Raw genomic sequence first — 22,495 nt, forward strand, 5'->3', positions numbered from 1 at the left:
AGCTTTAAACCCTCAGAGGTAGTAATCACACCGGTGGGGTGAGGGGCATTCTTCTTATCAAACCACATGACCTTTGTTTTGGAGGTGTTCAGAACAAGGTTTAGGATAGAGAAAGCTTGGACACTAAGAAACCTTTGTTGAGCATTTAACACAAAATCAGGTGAGGGGCCAGCTGAGTATAAGACTGTATCATCTGCATATAAATGGATGAGAGAGCTTTCTACTGCCTGAGCTATGTTGTTGATGTAAATTGAGAAGAGCTTGGGGCCTAGGATCGAGCCTTGGGGTACTCCCTTGGTGACAGGCAGTGACTGAGATAGCAGATTTTCTGGCTTTATATACTGCACTCTTTGAGAGAGGTAGTTAACAAACCAGGCCAAAGACCCCTCAGAGACACCAATACTCCTTAGCCGGCCCACAAGAATGGAATGGTCTATCGTATCAAAAGCTTTGGCCAAGTCAATAAAAATAGCAGCACAACATTGCTTAGAATCAAGGGCAATGGTGACATAATTTAGGAACTTTTAAGGTTGCAGTGACACATCATAATCTGAGCGTAAAACAGATTTCATACCAGAGATACTGGTATGAAATACTATATACAGTACATCAAGAAAGCCAGTCAGTTGATTATTGACAAGTTTTTCCAACACTTTTGATAAACAGGGCAAAATAGAAATAGGCCTGTAACAGTTAGGATCAGTTTGATCTCCCCCTTTTAAATAAGGACGCAACGTGGCTGCCTTCCAAGCAATGGGAACCTCCCCAGAAAGGAGCGAGAGGCTTGGCGACGATAGGGGCAGCGACCTTAAAGAAGAAAGAGTCTAAATTGACTGACCCAGATGTTTTTTTGGGGTCAAGTCTCAGGAGCTCCTCTAGCACCTCGGAATCAGTGACTGCCTGCAGGTTGTTATTCTTTAATCAGGCACCAAGACATGGCAGATCTGATTGATTGACGTCCCGTATGTGCCTCCTCTCCCTATAGAAACTCCAGGACATGGATGAGAGGCGGGTGAGGAAGCTGGCGCAGGGCTACGTCTTGTTCTCAGACACGGAGAGGCACGTGATGCCCATTATCGGGAAGTGTCTGGAGGGCGTCAACAAAGCGGGCACTAATGTCAATGAGAGGAATGTGAGTCGGCTGTACTGTACTGAATGTATACAAAACAAACGTAACGTACGTAGATACATGCGGTCCAATGAAGTTCAAAAGAATGTGAGGGAAATGGGTATGAAACACGCATGTTTTGAAACGTTTTGGTTTTGTTGGTCTGTGTTTCACTGTCATAATCCAACCTACTGTCCCTGCAGGACTCCATAGCTCTTATAGAGCAGTACAAGTCAGGCTTTGAGCGTCCTGGGGACCTGGACTTTGAGGACTACAGTCAGGGCATCAACCGTGCCTCCTCAGACAGCAGCCTGGGCACCCTCGGTACACCCAAAGGCCCCCTGGAGCTGCTGGGCAAGAACAGGAGCAAACCGTTCTGGCTGTTCAGCAAGAAGAGTAAGGTAGGCTGATAGTACCACCACTCCTCCTCACAATGACAAGTGTACACCCCTGGTACATCCCACTCCCATGACTCAGTTCTGACTAGCTGAGTGACTTTCTGAATTAGGAATAGACATTATTATCCTAATCTACAATTCATACCCTAATCAGTTTGTTTCCCTCCTATGAATGACTAGTCCCCTGAGTGGATTTCTTAGTGTTTGAAATGATCAGTGCTCCAAGGTGCAGGTAGATAAACCATGAGCAGTGTGTGTCAGTGTTGAGGCAGAGGGGCTGAATCAGGGAGACTGCATCTGGTGGTCCCTAGAGGGACGTTCCCTCTGTCACTATGGTCCTGAAGCTGTGGTCTCACACACAATCTTTCCTGTTCCCAGAGCTCTGCATGTACATACTGCATGGCCCCCTCTCTAACACACACACACACACACACACCTTTCTAGAACTGGTATGTGCATGGCTGTGTCCCTGGCCTGTCTGTGAATATGCCCCCTCTGACTTTCTGCAACGTGTGACTGACTGGTTTCCAATAGGTCAACTCTACTGGCAGGCAGCGATCTGCAGAGCTTGTGCTTTCATCAGCACAGACAGGCACAAACACATTGACTTTTCTGCTACAAACACACTGCTATTATACTGTATTATACTGGCCCAGACTATAACATTAACAGTCAAACCACCACAATGACACCTTTGGGAAATGCCAACCATCAGGGATGATACTGGGACAGGGAGGGATGACTAGTTCCAGGTGAACTCATTTTTTCTGTGTTCTCTCTACACCGTCATTGGAGATCATAGATGGCGTTGGACCACTAGAGGCCGTCTAGATCTAGAATATATCGGATGTCCCTTAAACAGGCCTCCTGAGCCAGTCTGAAATGACTCAAAATAAACTAGACATGAATGTTGAGAGTACAGCAACCCAACACCTAGCTAACCTACATCATGGCCGGCCTCTACCCACTGCTGTATCTCTCTCTCCTCCCTCCTGTCTCTTCCAGCACTTTCCTCCTGCTGCATGTCTGATTGGCTTACCCTGCTGACTGCTGTCCAATCCTGTTCCTCTAATACACCCAGCCTACCTCCCGTCCTGTCTATGTGATGCACCGCTCTGTGTCATCGCTCCTGCTCTCCCCAAAGAGGTGGTTCAGTAATGATCAGAGTTAACTTTCATATTGGCCTGTGAGAAAGAGCTTTGGATGTCCTTTGTAAAACGCCCCCCCCCCCCCCCCCCCCCCCCCACTGCACAACACTGACTCAAACAGCTCCTAGTTAGTGTTTTTTAGTCCAGGACTCCTGTAGGTCTAGGCTGATCTGTGACTGAGAAACCAGCCTGTAGAGTTGACTATATTCTCCCTCACTGCTCCTCACTTGGTTACACCATCATGCCAACGTTCAGTAGTTCCCACCAGCTTAGAGACCTGCTATGTTTCTTATTACCCGTATTACAAGCATGTATACCAGGCCCAGACCTATAGTGTGTACTTTGTACCCAGTTCAGTCTACCTATGTATCTGTGAACAGATTGCGGTTAACCAATGGAACCTCCCATTGGTCCGCTCCAATCTGTCAACCTTGTTCCTCACGTAGGCTCACTCTACTCTACCCTTCATCGTGGCTTGTGTTTTGTTGTTGTTGCATTGCTGGTGTTGGGGCTGTAGTGCGGCTGTAGTGGCGCTATGTGAATGATCCGGTGGCTGTGGGCTTCTGCAGGAGTAACTGCTGCAGTGTCGTCTTCTCTGTGTGGTGTGCTTAAGGTGTTGATGGTGTCTCTCTCTCTTTCCCTTGTCATCTGTTTTGTTTTTGTCCTCCCCTCCCTCTCTCCCTCATGCCACCCCCTCCCTGGGTGTCTGTGCTTCACCCCGCCCCAGCTCTCTCCCTCCCCCTCCTCACTCACCCCCTTGTCCACGCCCCCCGCCTCCTCACCCGCTAACGGACCCCCCTCCCCCAAGTTCGGCCGGGACCCATTGTCGTACTGTTTGAAGGAGATCAATAAGACAGTCAAACCCAGAATATCCTCCTTCCGGACCCTCGGGCGAATGGTGAGTCATCCGGGTCAGGGGCCACAACGTCGCCTCGCAAAGGCCTCTGTTAACCTGTTTGGTGGATCAACCTGTTCTTTCTTATTGTTCCAGGAAATGACTGAATATGTCCAATCAAAACGGACTAAATTATTGAGCAAAATGTTTCAGGTTTCAGGTGTTGACCTTTCAAAGTGGAAAGACAGAATCTTTGAAGGTGTCATACACTGAATATAACAAACATTAAGAACACCTTTCTAATATTGAGTTGCTGGTCCATGTTGACTCCTGTGTTTCCCACAGTTGGCCTTTCTTGAAACACACAGGAAACTGTTGCAGTTCTTGCCACAAACCAGTGTGCCTGGCACCTACTATCATACCCTGTTCAAAGGCACTTCAATCTTTTGTCTTGCCCATTCACCCTCTGAATGGCACACATACACAAATCATGTCTCAATTGTCTCAAGGCTTTAAAATCCACATTTAAGCTTAGAGCAGGTGTCCTTCATGTTTTTTATACTCTGAATACACAGTGCATTCGGAAAGTATTCTGACCCCTTCACTTTTTCCACTTTTTGTTATGTTGCAGCCTTATTCTAAAATGAATTACGTTGTTTAGTTTTTTTCCCTCCTCAATCTACACCCAAATGTTTGCAAATGTTTACATTTCCATAAGTATTCAGACTCTTCACTCAGTACTTTGTTGAAGCACCTTTGGCAGCGATTACAGCCTCAAGTCTTCTTGGGTATGAAGCTACAAGCTTGGCACACCTGTATTTAGGGAATTTCTCCCATTCTTCTCTGAAGTTTCTCTCAAGCTCTGTCAGGTTGGACCGGGACCGTTGCTGCACATCTATTTTCAGGTCTCCAGAGAAGTTCAAGTCTGGGCTCTGGCTAGGCCACTCAAGGACATTCAGAGACTTGTCCTGAAGCCACTCCTGCGTTGTCTTGGCTGTGTGCTTAGGGTCTTTGTCCTGTTGGAAGGTGAACCTGTGCCCCAGTCTGAGATACTTAGCGCTATGGAGCCGGTTTTTATCAAGGCTCTCTCTGTACTTTGCTCCATTCATCTTTCCCTCGATCCTGACTAGTCTCCCAGTCCCTGCCACTGAAACACATCCCCACAGCATGATGCTGCCATCACCATGCTTCACCGTAGGGATGGTGCCAGATATCCTCCAGACGTGACGCTTTGCATTCAGGCCAAAGAGGTTAAATCTTGTTTTCATCAAACCAGAGAATCTGGTTTCTCATGTTCTGAGATTCCTTTAAGTGCCTTTTGGCAAACTCGAAGTGGGCTGTCATGTACATTTTACTGAGGAGTGGCTTCCGTCTGGCCACTCTACCATAAAGGCCTGATTGGTGGAGTGCTGCAGAGATGGTTCTCCTTCGAGAAGATTTTCCACAGAGGAACTCCCAGCTCTGTCAGTGGCAGTCTGGTTCTTGGTCACTGACCAAGGCCCTTCTCCCTCGATTGCTCAGTTTGGCCGAGCGGCCAGCTCTAGGAAGAGTCCTGGTGGTTCTAAACTTCTTCCATTTAAGAATGATGGAGGCCACTTTGCTCTTGGGGACCTTCAATGTTGCAGAAATGTTTTTGTACCCTTCCCCAGATCTGTGCCTCGACACAATCCTTTCTTGGAGCTCTATGAACAAATCCTTCGACCTCATGGCTTGTTTTTTTTCTCTGACATGCGCTGTCAACTGTGGGACCTTATGTAGACAGGTGTGTGCCTTTCCAAATCATGTCCAATCAATTGAATTTAGAACAAGTTGACTCCAATCAACTAATATGAATTTCGAGTCTCATAGCAAAGGGTCTGAATACTTACGTAAACATTTTTGCAAATGTCTAAATCTGTTTTTGCTTTGTCATTATGATGTATTATGTGTAGATTGTTTTATTTATTTTATTTAATACATTTTAGATTAAGGCTGTAACATAACAAAATGTGGAAAAAGTGAAGGGGTCAGAATACTTTCCGAATGCACTTTGTATATACAGTCATAGCCAAATGTTTTGAGAATGACACAAATATTAATTTCCACAAAGTTTGCTGCTTCAGTGTCTTTAGATATTTTTGTCAGATGTTACTATGGAATACTGAAGTATAATTACAAGCATTTCATAAGTGTCAAAGGCTTTTATTGCCAATTACATGAAGTTGATGCAAAGAGTCAATATTTGCAGTGTTGAACCTTCTTTTTCAAGACCTCTGCAATCCGCCCTGGCATGCTGTCAATTAACTTCTGGGCCACATCCTGACTGATGGCAGCCCATTCTTGCATAATCAATGCTTGGAGTTTGTCAGAATTTGTGGGGTTTTGTTTGTCCACCCACCTCTTGAGGATTGACCACAAGTTCTCAATGGGATTAGTTCCGACTGCATGGTCGGAACTAGAAGCACAAGCATTTCGCTACACTCTCATTAACATCTGCTAACCTTGTGTATGTGACAAATATAATTTGATTTGGATTAAGGTCTGGGGAGTTTCCTGGCCATGGACCGAAAATATCAATGTTTTGTTCCCCGAGCCACTTAGTTATCACTTTTGCCTTATGGCAAGGTGCTCCATCATGCTGGAAAAGGCATTGTTCGTCACCAAACTGTTCCTGGATGGTTGGGAGAAGTTGCTCTCGGAGGATGTGTTGGTGCCATTCTTTATTCATGGCTGTGTTTTTAGGCAACTCCCTTGGCTGAGAAGCAACCCCACACATGAATGGTCTCAGGATGCTTTACTGTTGACATGACACACGACTGATGGTAGCGCTCACCTTGTCTTCACACCTGCCTGCTGCCATTCCTGAGCAATCTCTGTACTGGTTGTGCCCCGATCCTGCAGCTGAGTCAACTTTAGGAGACTGTCCTGGCCCTTGCTAGACTTTCTTGGGTGCCCTGAAGCCTTCTTCACAACAATTGAACCGCTCTCCTTGAAGTTTGATCTGATAAATGGTTGATTTAGGTGCAATCTTACTGGCAGCAATATCCTTGCCTTTTGAAGCCCTTTTTGTGCAAAGCAATGATGACGGCACGTGTTTCCTTGCAGGTAACCATGGTTGACAGAGGAAGAACAATGATTCCAAGCACCACCCTCCTTTTGAAGCTTCCAGTCTGTTATTTGAACTCAATCAGCATGACAGTGATCTCCAGCCTTGTCCTCGTCAACACTCAAACCTGTGATAACGAGAGAATCACTGACATGATGTCAGCTGGTCCTTTTGTGGCAGGGCTGAAATGCAGTGGAAATGTTTTTTGGGATTCAGTTAATTTGCATGGCAAAGAAGAACTTTGCAATTCATCTGATCACTCTTCATAACATTCTAGAGTATATGCAAATTGCCATCATATAAACTGAGGCAGCGGACTTTGAAAATGTATATTTGTGTCATTCTCAACACTATTGGCCACAACTGTATATTTAAGCGATAAGGCCCAAGAGGGTGTGGTCTATGGCCAATATACCACGGCTAAGGGCTGTTCTTATGCGCGACACAACGTGGAGTGCCTGGATATAGCCCTTAGCTGTGGTATATTGGCCATATACCACAAACACCCGAGGTGCCTTATTTCTATTATAAACTGGTTACCAATGTAATTAGAGCAGTAAAAATAAAATGTGTCATACCCATGGTATACGGTCTGATATACCACAGCTTTCAGCCAAATAACATTCAGGGTTCGAACCACCCAGTTCTTTCTCTCACACACACATTGTCTGTCTATTTCTTTCTCCCTCAGAGGCTCACTCCAGAGAGGATCATAGTAATGGTAATACTAGAGTGGTGTCTGTGTGGGGTGTTAAAGGGTGTCTCAGCCTCTCACATTGACGGGGAATCTCACACATGACCACCTCTCCATCAGTACAATTGGACAAGCATCTTGGTCTCAAACGTCACACTAAAGTCTTCTTGTTTACCTTCTCAAATCAATGCTGGAATGTTCACGCTCTAGTTTAGCTGCTAGCACATGAACTGGAACACATCCAGATTCAAATTCAACATTGCATGCAAAGCAGAGGGCTGAAAACATGGCCTGTCTGTCTTTCCGTTTGGAGTTAGAGTTGAAGAGGTGGCCACCTGGTGGATTAGGGCTGTAACAACACTTAACTCAAGTCACTTCAGCAATGGGGCAACATGATCTAATTTGTATAATTTGACCGATTTTTATATTGGCTTCAGTTTACCTCCATTGTTTTACTGGTCTGTCACTGATAACCTCATTCCTTTTAAACGTTCACTATAAAACCCAATGGGAAGAGTTCCTAAAAACAGGTTCTTATTTGGGTGGGTGTGCTGCCAATGGAATGGTATTGGGAATGATTATATGGGTGATAATGGTGGTGGTCTTGGGTTCAGCTCACTGTAAAAACGAAGCATATCTGTTCGTTTTTGCTTTAGAGTGAACAATGTCATTACTAGAGGTTAAGTATGTTTTCTTGTCATCAACCATTTCCCTTGAGCTGAACCATAACCACAGACCGGCATTTTCTCTAGAGGTGGTTGTGGGTGGTGGGGTGTGTTCCTCTCCTACCACGTGCCATGGTGATGGAGAATATGTGTGTGTGTGCGTGCGTCCGTGTTAAAGTGACTGTTCCTCCCTGTGTGTTTTTTCAGCCCACGGTGACAGAGGACTTTGGTCATCTCCCCCCCGAGCAGCGCAGGAAGAGGTTACAACAGAAACTAGATGACATTGGCAAGGAGTTGCAGAAAGAAGTGGACCAGAGGTGTGTGGGGGAGTTTGATTGACTGCTTTGACAACCATCTCTGTGACTGCTGACAACTTCTCCCAACAGTGTGGTGTGTGTGTGTTTACCAATTACTGCACTCCACAGGGGATGCATTTCCACAGAGAATCAATCCACCTCTCATCTTCTCTCTTTCCCTCTCCGTTGCTCTGTCTCTGTGTGTGTCTCTCCAGTGAGGCCCTGGAGAAGATGAAGGATGTGTATGAGAAGAACCCCCAGATGGGAGACCCTGCTAGCCTGTCTCCTCAGATCAACCAGACAGCCCAGAACATGGAGAGACTGAGATTAGAGCTCAGCAAGTATGAGGTAATGGACTCCCCTCTACTGGCCACAGTCATGTACTGCTTGTTATGTTCCCATATGCAAGCTAGAATACATACAGTTGAAGTCTGAAGTTTACATAAACTTAGGTTAGAGCCATTAAAACTCTTCTTTTTTTTTTTTCAACCACTCCACACATTTCTTGTTAACAAACTATAGTTTTTGCAAGTCGGTTAGGACATCTACTTTGTGCATGACACAAGTAATTTGACCAACAATTGTTTACACACAAATTATTTCACTTATAATTCACTCTATCACTATTCCAGTGGGTCAGAAGTTTACGTACACTAAGTTGACTGTGCCTTTAAACTGCTTGGAAAATTATATCATGGCTTTAGAAGCTTCTGATAGGCTAATTGACATCATTTGAGTCAATTGGAGGTGTACCTGTGGATGTATTTCATGGCCTACCTTCAAACTCAGTGCCTCTTTGCTTGACATCATGAGAAAATCTAAAGAAATCAGCCAAGACCTCAGAATTTGTTTTGTAGACCACAAGTCTTTTTCATCCTTGGGAGCAAACGCCTGAAGGTACCTCATTCATCTGTACAAACAATAGTACGCAAGTATAAACACCATGGGACCATGCAGCCGTCATACTGCTCAGGAAGGAGACGCGTTCTGTCTCCTAGAGATGAACGTACTTTGGTGTGAAAGGTGCAAATCAATCCCAGAACAACAGCAAAGGACCTTGTGAATATGCTGGAGGAAACGGGTACAAAAGTATCTATATCCACAGTAAAACGAGTCCTATATCGACATAACCTGAAAGGTCGCTCAGCAAGTAAGAAGCCACTGCTCCAAAACCGTCATAAAAAAATCCAGACTACGGTTTGAAACTGCACATGGGGACAAAGATTGTACTTTATGGAAAAATGTTCTCTGGTCTGATGAAACAAAAATAGAACAGTTTGGCCATAATGACCATCGTTATGTTTGGAGGAAAAAGAGGGAGGCTTGCAAGCCGAAGAACACCATCCCAACCGTTGTGTTGTGGGGGTGCTTTGCTGCAGGAGGGACTGGTGCACTTCACAAAATAGATGGCGTCATGAGGCAGGAAAATTAGGTGGATATATTGAAGAAACATCTCAAGACAGCAGTCAGGAAGTTGAAGCTTGGTTGCAAATGGGTCTTCCAAATGGACAATGACTCCAAGCATACTTCCAACGTTGTGGCACAATGGCTTAAGGACAACTAAGTCAAGGTATTGGAGTGACCATCACAAAGCCCTGACCTCAATCCCATAGAAAATTTGTGGGCAGAATTGAAAAAGCATGTGTGAGCAAGGACGCCTACAAACCTGACTCGGTTACCAGGAGGAATGGGCCAAAATTCACCCAACTTATTGTGGGAAGCTTGTGGAAGGCTACCCAAAACTTTTGACCCAAGTTAAACAATTTTAAAGGCAATGCTACCAAATACTAATTGAGTGTATGTAAACTTCTGACCCACTGGGAATGTGATGAAAGAAATAAAAGCTTAAATAAATCATTCTCTACTATTATTCTGACATTTCACATTCTTAAAATAAAGTTGTGATCCTAACTGACCTAAGACAGGGAATTTTTACTCTGATTAAATGTCAGGAATTGTGAAAATCTGAGTTTAAATGTATTTGGCTAAGGCGTATGTAAACTTCTGACTTCAACTGTATTATTTGTTACCTCTTCACATAGTTATTTGTAAACACAGACCTCATGTTTTCCTGATTTTAATATACAACCTGTTCCTCTCTTTGACTTGGTCTCACTCATAATCTCTCACGAGCACAATCTATAGGAAACAATGGTATATTTCCTCTGTGCTTTGTTTCGTAGTCATGGTTGACAGAGGCAGGAAGGCGAGGGGATTCGATGCTCAGGAGAGATACGTTACCAGAGGACGCGTTGAGCTACAGGTCTCACTCCAACAACAACGAACCATACAGGTTAGAAAGCAGACGCTGAGACTTCACTCATGGCTGTCAGTAAATGTACTGTAGTCATATATCTATATTTATTATTCAGCATATGTGTTTCTCCCTCCAGCCCTGACGGAACCCACTCTGAAGAAGGCACCCCAGATCCCTCTCAGGCCATCTACGCCGAGTTTGACGACGACTTTGAGGAGGAGGAGGAGCTTGTCGCTCCCATCGGCCAATGTACAGCCATGTACAACTTCCCAGGTAGGTGTGGATGGGTCACAATGACACCAATGTACTCCACACTATTATGGTATAACACACTTGTACTTGGCGATAGTGTAACATGCTGTCATGTCCCTGCTAGGTGCCAGCGAGGGGACCATCACCATGCAGGAGGGGGAGGTGCTGTCTGTAGTGGAGGAGGATAAAGGTGATGGCTGGACCAGGGTCCGCAGGGCCAACGGGAACGAGGGCTACATCCCAACATCCTACGTCAGCATCAGCCTCAGCAAGTGACCCGGCACCCATCCCACCCACACGAGGCCTGAGGGAACGGCCAGTCATCACTGATGATGATTCCAAAACACTGTGGCAGCTCTCTCATGGGACCAATCAGAAAGAGAAACAAAGCACTGTGGGCAGGACCATCTGGGTGTCCGTAAGGAGACTACCAGGGCCAATCGAGTCACTTTGATTTCCTCACTGATTTCCTCACTGAGATGCGCACCCATGATTTCTTTCCCCTGCTGGCCAGAGAAGATGCAGTCAATTGTGCTTTTGGCTCCTCCTGGCTTGTATGTCTGTACCAGGTCACTATACTTACCACAAGCCAAACATTTTCATCGTAGATATTATCACAGTGCAGTTGTGGTTTAGTAGTGGATATCATAGCAGGACTGATGATATAGATTAGAATGCGGCACCAACCAACATGTCCATATGCCCTCACCTCACTGTGGGAAGGCTTCTCCTTTTCACAGTGAGAGGAGGATTAGAAGTGCTGTACTGGAGCATTTGACATCAGGGTCATTTTCAGTAAGGATAAAACATTTTGAAACCGGGTGAAACAGAGGTACTGAACTTGTCCAATGGGAACACCGTGCTACAGTGTGCCCTACTGAACAGGAGCCTGGATTAAGAGGACGTTTATCTGACACATTATTAAGCATAACCTTCTCTCTCTCACTCCCATGCAGCCAGAATGTAAACTGATCACATTCTTGCTCTTCATATTTGCACACAGCGTTTTGGACAAAGAACATTTGCTCAGAGAAAGGAAGTGTCTCAACACAGGTCTATGGGCACTGCATTTCAGTAGGAAAGCCCTGTTGACACAGCCACTATTCAGATCAGATATACTCACCAGTTAGCGTGACTTTATTTCCTTGTGCTCTGATGTATAAATAGATTAGCCCCCCACAAGGCCAAAGACTGACACATACTGATGGCAATAAAGAAATGTTTCAGACAATCACAGCCGTATCTTCACTACAGCTCAGTTTCAAGCCATCGACATAAATGGCCTATAGGAGAGCTCTTTTATAACTCTCGATTCTGAATGGTAAATAATGAATTGTTTGTATTGAGAATATAATTTATTAAGTATGTGTATGTTGCTACATTTAAAAGAGTTAAAGTTTAAGGCATGTTTTGGTTTATATCATAGGAGTTAACTCTCATTTGTACTTTTCCCTGCAAATACGGTGGACTGTCTGTATCCAGAGGCGAGAGCGATACCAATAAATTGTTGCAGACAGAATATGTGCAACGTTAAGACTATCATATTTATGTTATAAAATAATATATTTTAGCTATCACTACACCACTATTGTCTTATTAGCTTTTTAACCTGATGAATAAAGATTGAGAAGTTGAGAGCAGATGTGTATCTTCGTGAGGTGAATGTGTCCAGTTTTGAGCCACGCCGGAATATTCCTAACGTAAAAACTCACTCGCATGTCCAGGTGCCTTTCTGGTTGAAAGCATTGTGTGTGTGTATACCTAACATGCAAATGTCTTCTGTTTTTAAGACTAATAAATGTAACACGCATTTCAAAGTTCAAGTGGTTGTATCATTTATTCATGTTTTTTTATCGCTAATGTTTGTCTGGCGTTGAGCCGACCGTTGTATTATTTATTAGCGAGCAAGTTGGTCCCCAAGAAATAAGATGCATTTGAATGAGATGAGAAAATGTCTAGAAATGTCAAGTGCATGTACATACTCTTAAAGGGAAAGGCTGTTGGAGTCTCCTTAGGGGTTCTTCAAATTGAAACTGGGGGAAGCCCTATAAGATCCTCAAAGAACCTTTTGGGGGTAAAAATGTCTTCACTACCCCCTTCCCCCTCCCCTGTTATTATTATTAATAATACATAGAACTAAAATATTGTTATCAGTGTTTATGATGTTAGTGGCAAAGCAGAATAAAAAAATGTACGAGGCAAACTCCCAGCAGAACCCCAAGTCCTCTAGCGTGTTAATGTTATTACCTTAGTTTAACTAGGCAAGTCAGTTAAGAACAAATTCTTATTTCCAATGACAGCCTACCTGGGAACAGTGGGTTAACTGCCTTGTTCAGGGGCAGAACGACAGATTCTTACCTTGTCAGCTCAGGGATTCCATACAGCAACCTTTCAGTCACTGGCCCAATGCTCTAACTACTAGGCTACCTGCCGCCCCAAATGGTTAATGTGTTGATGTATCCACAGCCAGAATGATTTTTCAGTGTATGGTGATCGGACAGGTTTCCTGTTATACTCATCAGAGGTGTAGGGAGGGAGAAGTTTGTGAATCCCAAAAATAGTAATTATACAGATGATTAACAAAACATGCAAATGACAGGTTTACATTGGTTTGTGGTAAATGTGAATTTAAAAAACGTGTGTTAATGGTTTTCATACTCATACCGTGTCCATAATGTAGAGGCCTATGAGGTATTCATTAAAGAGGTAAGGGAGGAGGATGCCAAATTGAATCTGCATACCAATTGCATGTCTCGTTTGTATTCCTGCAGACACAAAAGTGAGCAGTTCAGTCATCTGCACCCAATACAGCTAGCCTTCAACATATTCTTATTGGCTACATATTATTGCCTCTTTGTCAGTTGATATCCATTGAATTGTCCATTTTCTGTTTTAGATTTGCACAAATATAAAAAGATAAATGGTATAATCATAAAACAATATCAATTTAGATCATACAGGGGACAAACATTCAATTGAGATCTTTACATTTTTCAGTTAAGTGATTGCCCTTGTCCTTTCAAATTAAAATCAAATGTTTCTGTTGGGCAGTTAGGTTCCTGCAAGAACCCCTAACAACTAAGGAGGTTCCTCAAATAACCCCACCTCCTACAGGGTTCTTGGAAGAAACATTTGGGGGCAATTTTCAGTGTCAAGAACCCTAAGGTTCTTCAAAGGACTTTGAGGATCTTAGAAGAACCCTTGTTGAATCCCTCATTTTTAGAGTGTATAGCAGAGTCACAGCAGATGGCACTATTGCTGTAGTGTATAATTTCTTGTGATCTGATATCCAAGTAGCCTTGTCCTCCATCCTGCTCTCTCTGAGCAGGGTATTCAAACAATGTATTAAGCCTTCCTAAACTTGTTTATTATTATGTACAATAATTTACATGCATTATTAACAACTATTCACTTGAAAACATACCAGCTACAGAGGTGATTTTCACGCATGTCCTACTAATCACTGTGCGCTCATTCCGAACATTGGCCTCTGCTTAATCAAAACCAGGACTTTTTCACAGATCTAAAAGTCCTTCAAAAACTGATTGATTTTTTTGGGATGTTTCGATCTGTCAGTTTTTAACAAAAATAATTCCTCACAGAGGAAATTATACCTTTCTAACACCTAATTGGCTTGCTGCTGTGCTCAAGGCCAAGTGACCACCGGCAGCGTTGACCGGTCAGTTGATTGAGCTTGGTCATTTGTATGCACTAGTCTTACTCTCCGGAACGATAAAGGTCAGATGGTCCATAAAATTGCCTGTCTTCGCATTGGGGGGTTGCCTGGGTAACGGCATCAGCCGCTCCTTTAAAGAAGCCCTCCTCACCGCGACTGATAAACGGTCCGATGGTTCCTCTGTTGTCATTACTGATGCATTAATGATGACTGTCCTCACTGTTGAGGTGGGAGGCTGAATCGCTCCACTAGGTTGGAAAGTTTGGGCTATGCTCAGAATTTTTTGGGATGGTTTAAGTTTATTTTCATTGTTCAAACTAGGCGCTGGAAGATGTAGACTGTGGCTTTAAGAAACCAAGCAGATAAGCTATACGGTGTAGGCTTCCTCCGATCAGAAAGGAACATCCGGTTGTTTGCCTTGGGATAGGCAATGTCAAGGGATAGCCTAATATTGTAAAACTTTTCTCATTTAAAATCTCTCCCTGTATGCAGCAGTGCTTGTCAGAGATCAGGGTGCTCAACATGGGCAGAGTGCCAACCTGTAGTCTGTGTTCCCATGTAGCCTAAGCCTATTGCACCAATGCATCTGGACAAACAGTCAACAAAATCCGATCAATCTTATTTCCCTGTACTGCTTCTTCTGTGAAAAGGTACTAACAATACATCTACTCAAGACATTATTCATCAATCAATAAGGTGGGAGAGCAGGAAAAGCTCCTGCGCTTAAAACAAACTGAATGATCCCTTCTTCCTCTAAAAATAAGATGTTCAACGACTAAATGACAGGAATAGATGGTGGATTCCTCAACAGGCATGTGAGACTGATGGAACAAGAGATGTAGTGCCAAGGCAGAGGAAAAGTAAATAGGAGAGACACGACCAGAGATAGCTGGAGATCTACTAGGTAATGTATGAAAGGTGATCTGCTTGCATAAGGGATTTGTATCGATGTGTGTGCATTTGTTGTACTTGGGCTCAATGTCAACACTGATGTTCATGCTCTCAGATGTCCATGTGTGCATTATCGTAGATGTTTGCTCTCCTTGAGATGGATGAGTTCTTCATGGGAATTCAATAGATTTAGTTTCATGTTAGGATGTAGATTGAATTGTCAGAGAAAATGAACAAAACAGGCTTCACTTATGTGGAAACCCTAGGTACATGTGACGATACTTACTCAAGTGTATTGTGCCCTGGTTACTATGTTTGTCACTCTCTAGAGATGTTTGTCACTCTCAGCCACCGGCCCAAACTCCCAATCGCCAGGCCACCAGCCCTCCAAGTTCCCCCACAGTTCCCCAAGAGCTGCCCCTCAACCCCCCCAATACAATAATTCCATTCCAACACCCTCCGCCACATCCCCCAATGCACCAACAAAATGAACAAAAGAGAAAGACAAAGGATAACAGAAAACAATAATACAAAAAACAAAAAGACATCAAGGACAATACAAATCATAACAGCAATGCCAACTGAATATGTTTGAGTGCATTAATGGCACTTTTTACGTGTGTGTGTCCGTTTATGTGCACGTGTGTGTATTTGAATGAGAGTGTGTGTATATGCATGTCTGTGAACACTTGAGCCTCAGGCATACCGGCATTGTCTGTAACAATACTGCCCCTCAATGTCATTCAAACATACTTAATTTTGTAAATATAAAAAAAAAATCTTTGACCGTCATGCTATCCTCTGCCCAGCAACTCCACTCCACATTCCAACCCTCAGCTTCGCTCAGCCCATCCAACCTATTTCTGCTGGCCACCCTCTTCGGATTTCTACGCAATGTATATCTTTCAACTATCCTGTTGTAGTGAGGTGCGTACTGGCGGCAGAGAAGTCAGGCGCAGGAGAGCGAAAACTGATTTACAACGGTGTCGTTTAATATCCATAAACCACCTTCAACAGAACAATACAATAAATGGGTTAAACGAAACCCGGTAATACCAGCATACCATGTACAAGTACTACAAGAAACAATTACAGACAAGGACATGGGGGGGAATGAATACACAACATGTAATTGATGGAATTGGAACCAGGTGTGATGGAAGACAAGACAAAACCAATGGAAAATGAAAAGTGGATCAGCGATGGCTAGCAGGCCGGTGACTTCGACCGCCGAACGACCGGGAGGACGAGGCGCAGGGCGATCGGGACGGAGACGGTGGAACTCCTGCAGCATTGAAGGGTCCAACATGTCCTCGACAGGAACACAGCACCTCTCCTCCGGACCGTACCCCTCCCACTCCACAAGGTACTGAAGGCCCCTCGCCCGACGCCTTGAATCCAGTATGGAGCTAACGGAGTACGCCGGGGCCCCACCCGATGTCCAGAGGGGGCAGAGGAACCTCCCGCACCTCAGACTCCTGGAGCGGGCCAGCCACCACTGGCCTGAGGAGAGACACAAGGAACGAGGGGTTAATATGGTAATCGGGTAAAAGCTGTAACCTATAACAAACCTTGTTCACTCTCCTCAGGACTTTAAATGGCCCCACAAACCGCAGACCCAGCATAAGGCAAGGTTTCGGGTAGGTTTCGGGTCGAGAGACAGACCCGTTCCCCTGGTGCGAACACCGGGGCCTCACTGCGGTGGCAATCTGCGTTCTCCTTTTGGCGCATAACAACATGCTGAAGGTGAACACAGACAGCTTCCCATGTCTCCTCCGCGCGCCTGAACCAGTCGTCCACCTCGGTCTGACTCTGATGCCAAGGCGCCAGAACCGGCTGGTACCCCAATATGCACTGGAAGGGGGAGAGGTTAGTGGAGGAGTGGCGAAGCGAGTTATGTGCCATCTCGGCCCAGGGCATGAACGCCGCCCACTCCCCCTGCCAGTCCTGGCAATAGGACCGCAGAAACCTGCCCACATCCTGGTTCACACTCTCCACCTGCCCATTACTCTCTGGGTGAAAAACTCTGAAGTAAGGCTGATCGAGACCCCCAGACGTTCCATGAACGCCTTCCATACCCTAGACTTGAACTGGGGACCCCCTGATCAGACACTATATCCTCAGGCACCCTGTAGTGCCGGAAGACGTATGTAAACAAGGCCTCTGCAGTCTGTAGGGCCGTAGGGAGACCCGGGCAGAGGGAGGAGACGACAGGACACAGAGAAATGATCCACAACGACCAGGATGCCGCTGTGGAACGAGCAAGGGGTGTAGCTTACCTCTGGGCAGGTGCCTAGGAGCCTTACACTGGGCTCACACCGAGCAGGAGGAAACATAAACCCTCACGTCCTTAGCCAAGGTAGGCCACCAGTACCTCCTGCTCAAACAGCGCACTGTCCGACCGATCCCAGGATGACCAGAGGAGAGTGACGTGTGGGCCCAATAGATCAACCGGTCACGAACAGCAGACGGGACATACAGACGCCCAGCGGGACACTGGACGGGAGCGGGCTCTGCACGTAATGCCTGCTCAATGTCCGTGTCCAGCTCCCAAACTACCGGCGCCACCAGGCAGGAGTATGGGAGTGGGATCCATGGGCTGCTCCTCTGTGTCCTACAGCCGGGACAATGCATCTGCCTTCACGTTCTGGGAGCCTGGTCTGTAGGAAAGGGTAAACACAAAACAGGTGAAAAACATGGCCCACCTTGTCTGGCGAGGGTTCAGTCTCCTCGCTGCCCGGATGTACTCCAGATTGCGGTGGTCAGTCCAGATGAGAAAAGGGTGTCTAGCCCCCTCAAGCCAATGTCTCCATGCCTTCAAGGTCTTGACAACAGCCAACAGCTCCCGGTCCCCCATGTCATAGTTTCGCTCTGCCGGGCTGAGCTTCTTTGAGAAGAAGGCACAGGGGCGGAGCTTCGGTGGTGTACCCGAGCGCTGAGAGAGCACAGCTCCTATCCCAGCCTCAGAGGCGTCCACCTCCACTATGAACGCCAAAGAGGGATCTGGATGGGCCAGCACGGCAGCCGAGGTCAACAGAGCCCTCAGGTGACCAAAAGCCCTGTCTGGCTCAGCTGACCACTGCAAGCACACCGGGCCCCCCTTCAGCAGTGAGGTAATGGCAGCCGCTACCTGACCAAAACCCCTGATAAACCTCCGGTAGTAGTTGGCAAACCCTAAGAACCGCTGCACCTCCTTTACCGTGGTGGGAGTCGGCCAATTACGCCTGACTGAAATGCGGTCAACGGACTGTTGGAAGAACAGGCATTTCTCAGCCTTGACATACAGGTCATGCTCCAACAGGCGACCAAGCAGCCTGCGCACCAGGGGCACATGCTCGGTGCGTGTAGCGGAGTACATCAAAATGTCATCAATATACACCACTACACCCTGCCTGTGCAGGTCCCTGAAAATCTTGTCTACAAAAGCTTGGAAGACTGATGGTGCATTCATCAACCCGTAATGCATGACGAGGTACTCATAGAGCCCTGAGGTGGTACTGAAAGCCGTCTTCCACTCATCTCCCTCCCGGATACGCACCAGGTTGTAAGCGCTCCTGAGATCTAGTTTAGTGAAGAAGCGCGCCCCGCGCATTGACTCAATCGCTATGGCTATGAGCGGTAACGGGTAACTATACCTCACAGTGATCTGATTCAGACCCCAATAGTCCATACACGGGCGCAGACCTCGCTCCTTCTTCATCAGAAAAAAGAAACTCGAGGAGGCGGGTGAAGTGGATGACCGAATGTACCCCTGACGCAGGGATTCAGAGACATATGTTTCCATAGCCTCCGTCTCCGCCTGTGAGAGGGGATACACGTGACTCTTGGGAAGTGCAGCATCTACCAGGAGATTTATCGCACAATCGCCCCGTCGATGGGGTGGTAATTGAGTCGCCTTCTTTTTGGAGAAATCGAGAGCCAAATCAGCATATTCAGGGGGAATGAACACGGTGGAGACCTGGTCTGGACTCTCCACCATAGTAGCACCAACAGAAACCCATAAACACCTCCCCGAGCACTCTCGCGCGCACCCCGTGAGAGCCCTCTGAAACAGTGGGTTTATGACAAGCTAACCTCCCTGCGTCACCATGCCCAAAGGAGAGGTGACCTCCCTAATCAACCCTGACCCTAATGGTCGACTATCTAAGGCGTGGATGGGGAAGGGCACAGCCACGGGAACAATCGAGATCCCTAAACTATGGGCTAACATTCTATTAATAAAATTCCCAGCTGCGCCTGAATTGACGAGCACCTTATGCTGGGAATGCGGAGAAAACTCAGGGAAAGTGACATACACAAACATAAGTGCAACAGAGGGCTCTGGGTGAGAATGGTGCCGGCTCACCTGGGGTGACGCCAGAGCGCCCTGCCTGCTGCCTCGATTCCCAGAGGAACCAACCCTTCGACCGACCGGCAGTGTGACCTCTGCTGCCACAGATGATGCACGAGCTGGAACCCCCTCCGGTCTCCCTGCGCACCGCCCCTCCCAGCGCCATGGGTATCGGAGAGGGGGTGCAGGGGGATGGAACCAACAGATCCTGATCTGAACGTCCGCAGGTAGCCAGCAGGTTGTCCAGCCGGATGGACAGGTCCACGAACGTGAGGGTGGTGTCTCTGCAGGCCAACTCCCGACGGACGTCCTCACGCAGAATGCAGCGGTAATGATCGATCAGGGCCCTGTCGTTCCATCCCGCGCCGGCAGCCAGGTTCCTAAACCCTAGGGCAAATTCCTGGGCGTGCCTCGTCTCCTGCCTCAGATGGAATAGGCGTTCACCCGCCGCTCTACCCTCAGGCGGGTGGTCTAAGACTGCCCGGAAACGGCGGGTGAACTCCTCAAACTGGTCCAACGCCGCATCTCCCTCTCTCCACATGACGTTGGCCCACTCAAGGGCTTTCCCGGTGAGGCACAAGATGAGAGCGGACACCCTCTCATGGCCCGACAGAGCCGGGTGGACGGTGGCCAGGTATAGGTCCAGTTGTTAAAGGAACCCCTGGCATTTCACAGCTTGCCCGATGTATTCCTGGGGCAGTGAGAGACGAATCCCACTTGGACCAGGAGGAAGAGTGGCGTTTAGGGGAGACCCCGGTTGTGCTGGTGGAGGCGCTGGAAGAACTCCCTGCCTCTCCCAGCGGTACATTGTCTGGACAGCGAGGTCCATGGCGGTGCCAAGATAGTCGAGCATTGCTGCGTGCCTCCGGACACGCTCCTCCACCCCTATACCCGGAGTACCTGCTCCTGCTGCCTCCATAGTTTTGGTCCGTAATTCTGTAGTGAGGTGCGTACTGGCGGCAGAGAAGTCAGGAGGCAGGAGAGCGAAAACTGATTTACAACGGTGTCGTTTAATATCCATAAACCACCTTCAACAGAACAATACAATAAATGGGTTAAACGAAACCCGGTAATACCAGCATACCATGTACAAGTACTACAAGAAACAATTACAGACAAGGACATGGGGGGGAAACAGAGGGTTAAATACACAACATGTAATTGATGGAATTGGAACCAGATGTGATGGAAGACAAGACAAAACCAATGGAAAATGAAAAGTGGATCAGCGATGGCTAGAAGGTTGGTGACTTCGACCGCCGAACGCCACGCGAACAAGGAGAGGGACCAACTTCGGTGGAAGTCGTGACACCTGTGATGTTTAACATACAATTTTACTCTATCTAATCAAATAGAATCCACAGATTGTGAGATGAAGATAAATACTTTCACTAAGATTATTAGTATATTAGTAATTGATTGACCAGGTCTGTCCAGATCTGCCAACCATTTTAGATGACTATTATGCTTTTTCAGCCATTCCTGAACCTGAGACCAGAAACAGGCTACCTGAGGGCAATACCAGAACAAATGGTCTATTCATTCTGTATCCTCACAACAAAATCTGCAGAGCTGCGATGATTGTACGCCCCAGATATTCAACATTTTGTTGGTGACAAGAATTGTGTACAATCATTTTGTAACAGCTTTCTTCTATCTCCTCCTCGGACGAGGAGGTGTAGCAAGGATCGGACCAAAATGCAGCGTGGCTATTTGCAATCCATGTTTATTAAATAATAAAGAAACACAAACTTACAAAAACAATAAACGTAATGTGAAAACTGAAACAGCCCTATCTGGTGCAAACACAAAGACAGGAACAATCACCCACAAAATACACAGTGAAACCCCGGCTACCTAAATATGGTTCCCAATCAGAGACAACGAGAATCACCTGACTCTGATTGAGAACCGCCTCAGGCAGCCAAACCTATGCTACACCCCTACTCAGCCGCAATCCCAATGCCTACAAAACCCCAATACGAAACACAACAAAATAAACCCATGTCACACCCTGGCCTGACCAAATATATAACGAAAACACAAAATACTATGACCAAGGCGTGACACATTTTAGCTGAAAAGCACAAAGTCTTGAATCTTGCGTCGTTTTATATATCGACTCATACACCCTGTGCCATGGAATCAGTACACAAAATCTCTTCCCAACTATTTTGCAATCTGTACGGCACAGCTCTCAACATCCTGGTCCTCAGATGAAACTGGTATACTTTCCTATTTCTTCTATTCTTATTCCTCCGCCAGCTTTGATCCTTTATTACAATATCATTTAACAACAAAATACCCTTTTCCATAATTACAGGTATTTTATCAACCAGCACATTTGAGTTCAGCCATAATATTTGTTCTATCTTTTCAGGGGGATGGAAATTGAAATTGTAGCCAGCCCTGCAATGCTTGTTTGAAAAAGAGAGATACTTTGAAAATGTTTTAGTTTTCAAAGAATCGAAAATGAGACATGTCCATCTGCACAAAGGTAAAAAGGCCATTTTTAAACAACGGACGAGCTTTTCTTAGTAACCTACTTGAGAACCATTTAGGATTCAAGTAAAACATTTGTACAAGTGAAGCTTTTAGAGAGAGGTTTAGTGCTTTATATTTAATAATCTCACCCAGTTCATATTCATTATGTAGATAGGGAGTGTTTGTATCAGGGGCAGATCATGGAGCAACACCCAACTGAAGCTTTTGAATTCAGGTGAAGAGTACAACCTCAAATCTAAACTGAGATGTCCTGTGGTTTTGTCGGTAGCTGTTAAATATCAGAGTATCCATTAAACAACCGATAACTGATTATTATTGATCAGTCACTGTAAATGTAGAGCTACATGGGAGTATA

At 45.9% G+C, this 22,495-nt stretch overlaps 1 protein-coding gene across 10 annotated transcripts in view; it reads left to right on the plus strand.

Annotated features, from left to right (window-relative positions):
* LOC109893475 (cdc42-interacting protein 4 homolog) overlaps positions 1–12,561 on the plus strand; it is a 28,503-nt gene extending 15,942 nt beyond the window's left edge. For 2 of the 10 annotated variants that reach the window (XM_031827492.1, XM_031827496.1), the window contains exons 8-16: positions 986–1,132; positions 1,312–1,509; positions 3,382–3,552; positions 7,266–7,295; positions 8,141–8,250; positions 8,445–8,577; positions 10,413–10,522; positions 10,602–10,759; positions 10,863–12,561. In XM_031827492.1, coding sequence (XP_031683352.1) covers positions 986–1,132; positions 1,312–1,509; positions 3,382–3,552; positions 7,266–7,295; positions 8,141–8,250; positions 8,445–8,577; positions 10,413–10,522; positions 10,602–10,759; positions 10,863–11,014 — 1,209 coding nt within the window. In that variant the 3' untranslated portion in view covers positions 11,015–12,561. The remainder of the gene's footprint in view (positions 1–985; positions 1,133–1,311; positions 1,510–3,381; positions 3,553–7,265; positions 7,296–8,140; positions 8,251–8,444; positions 8,578–10,412; positions 10,523–10,601; positions 10,760–10,862) is intronic. The other 8 variants (XM_031827493.1, XM_031827497.1, XM_031827495.1 and 5 more) reach the window with 8 other exon arrangements.
* Positions 12,562–22,495: the final 9,934 nt, after the last annotated feature.

The sequence above is a fragment of the Oncorhynchus kisutch genome, linkage group LG6 (assembly GCF_002021735.2).
Source record: "Oncorhynchus kisutch isolate 150728-3 linkage group LG6, Okis_V2, whole genome shotgun sequence".
Lineage (NCBI taxonomy): Eukaryota > Metazoa > Chordata > Actinopteri > Salmoniformes > Salmonidae > Oncorhynchus > Oncorhynchus kisutch.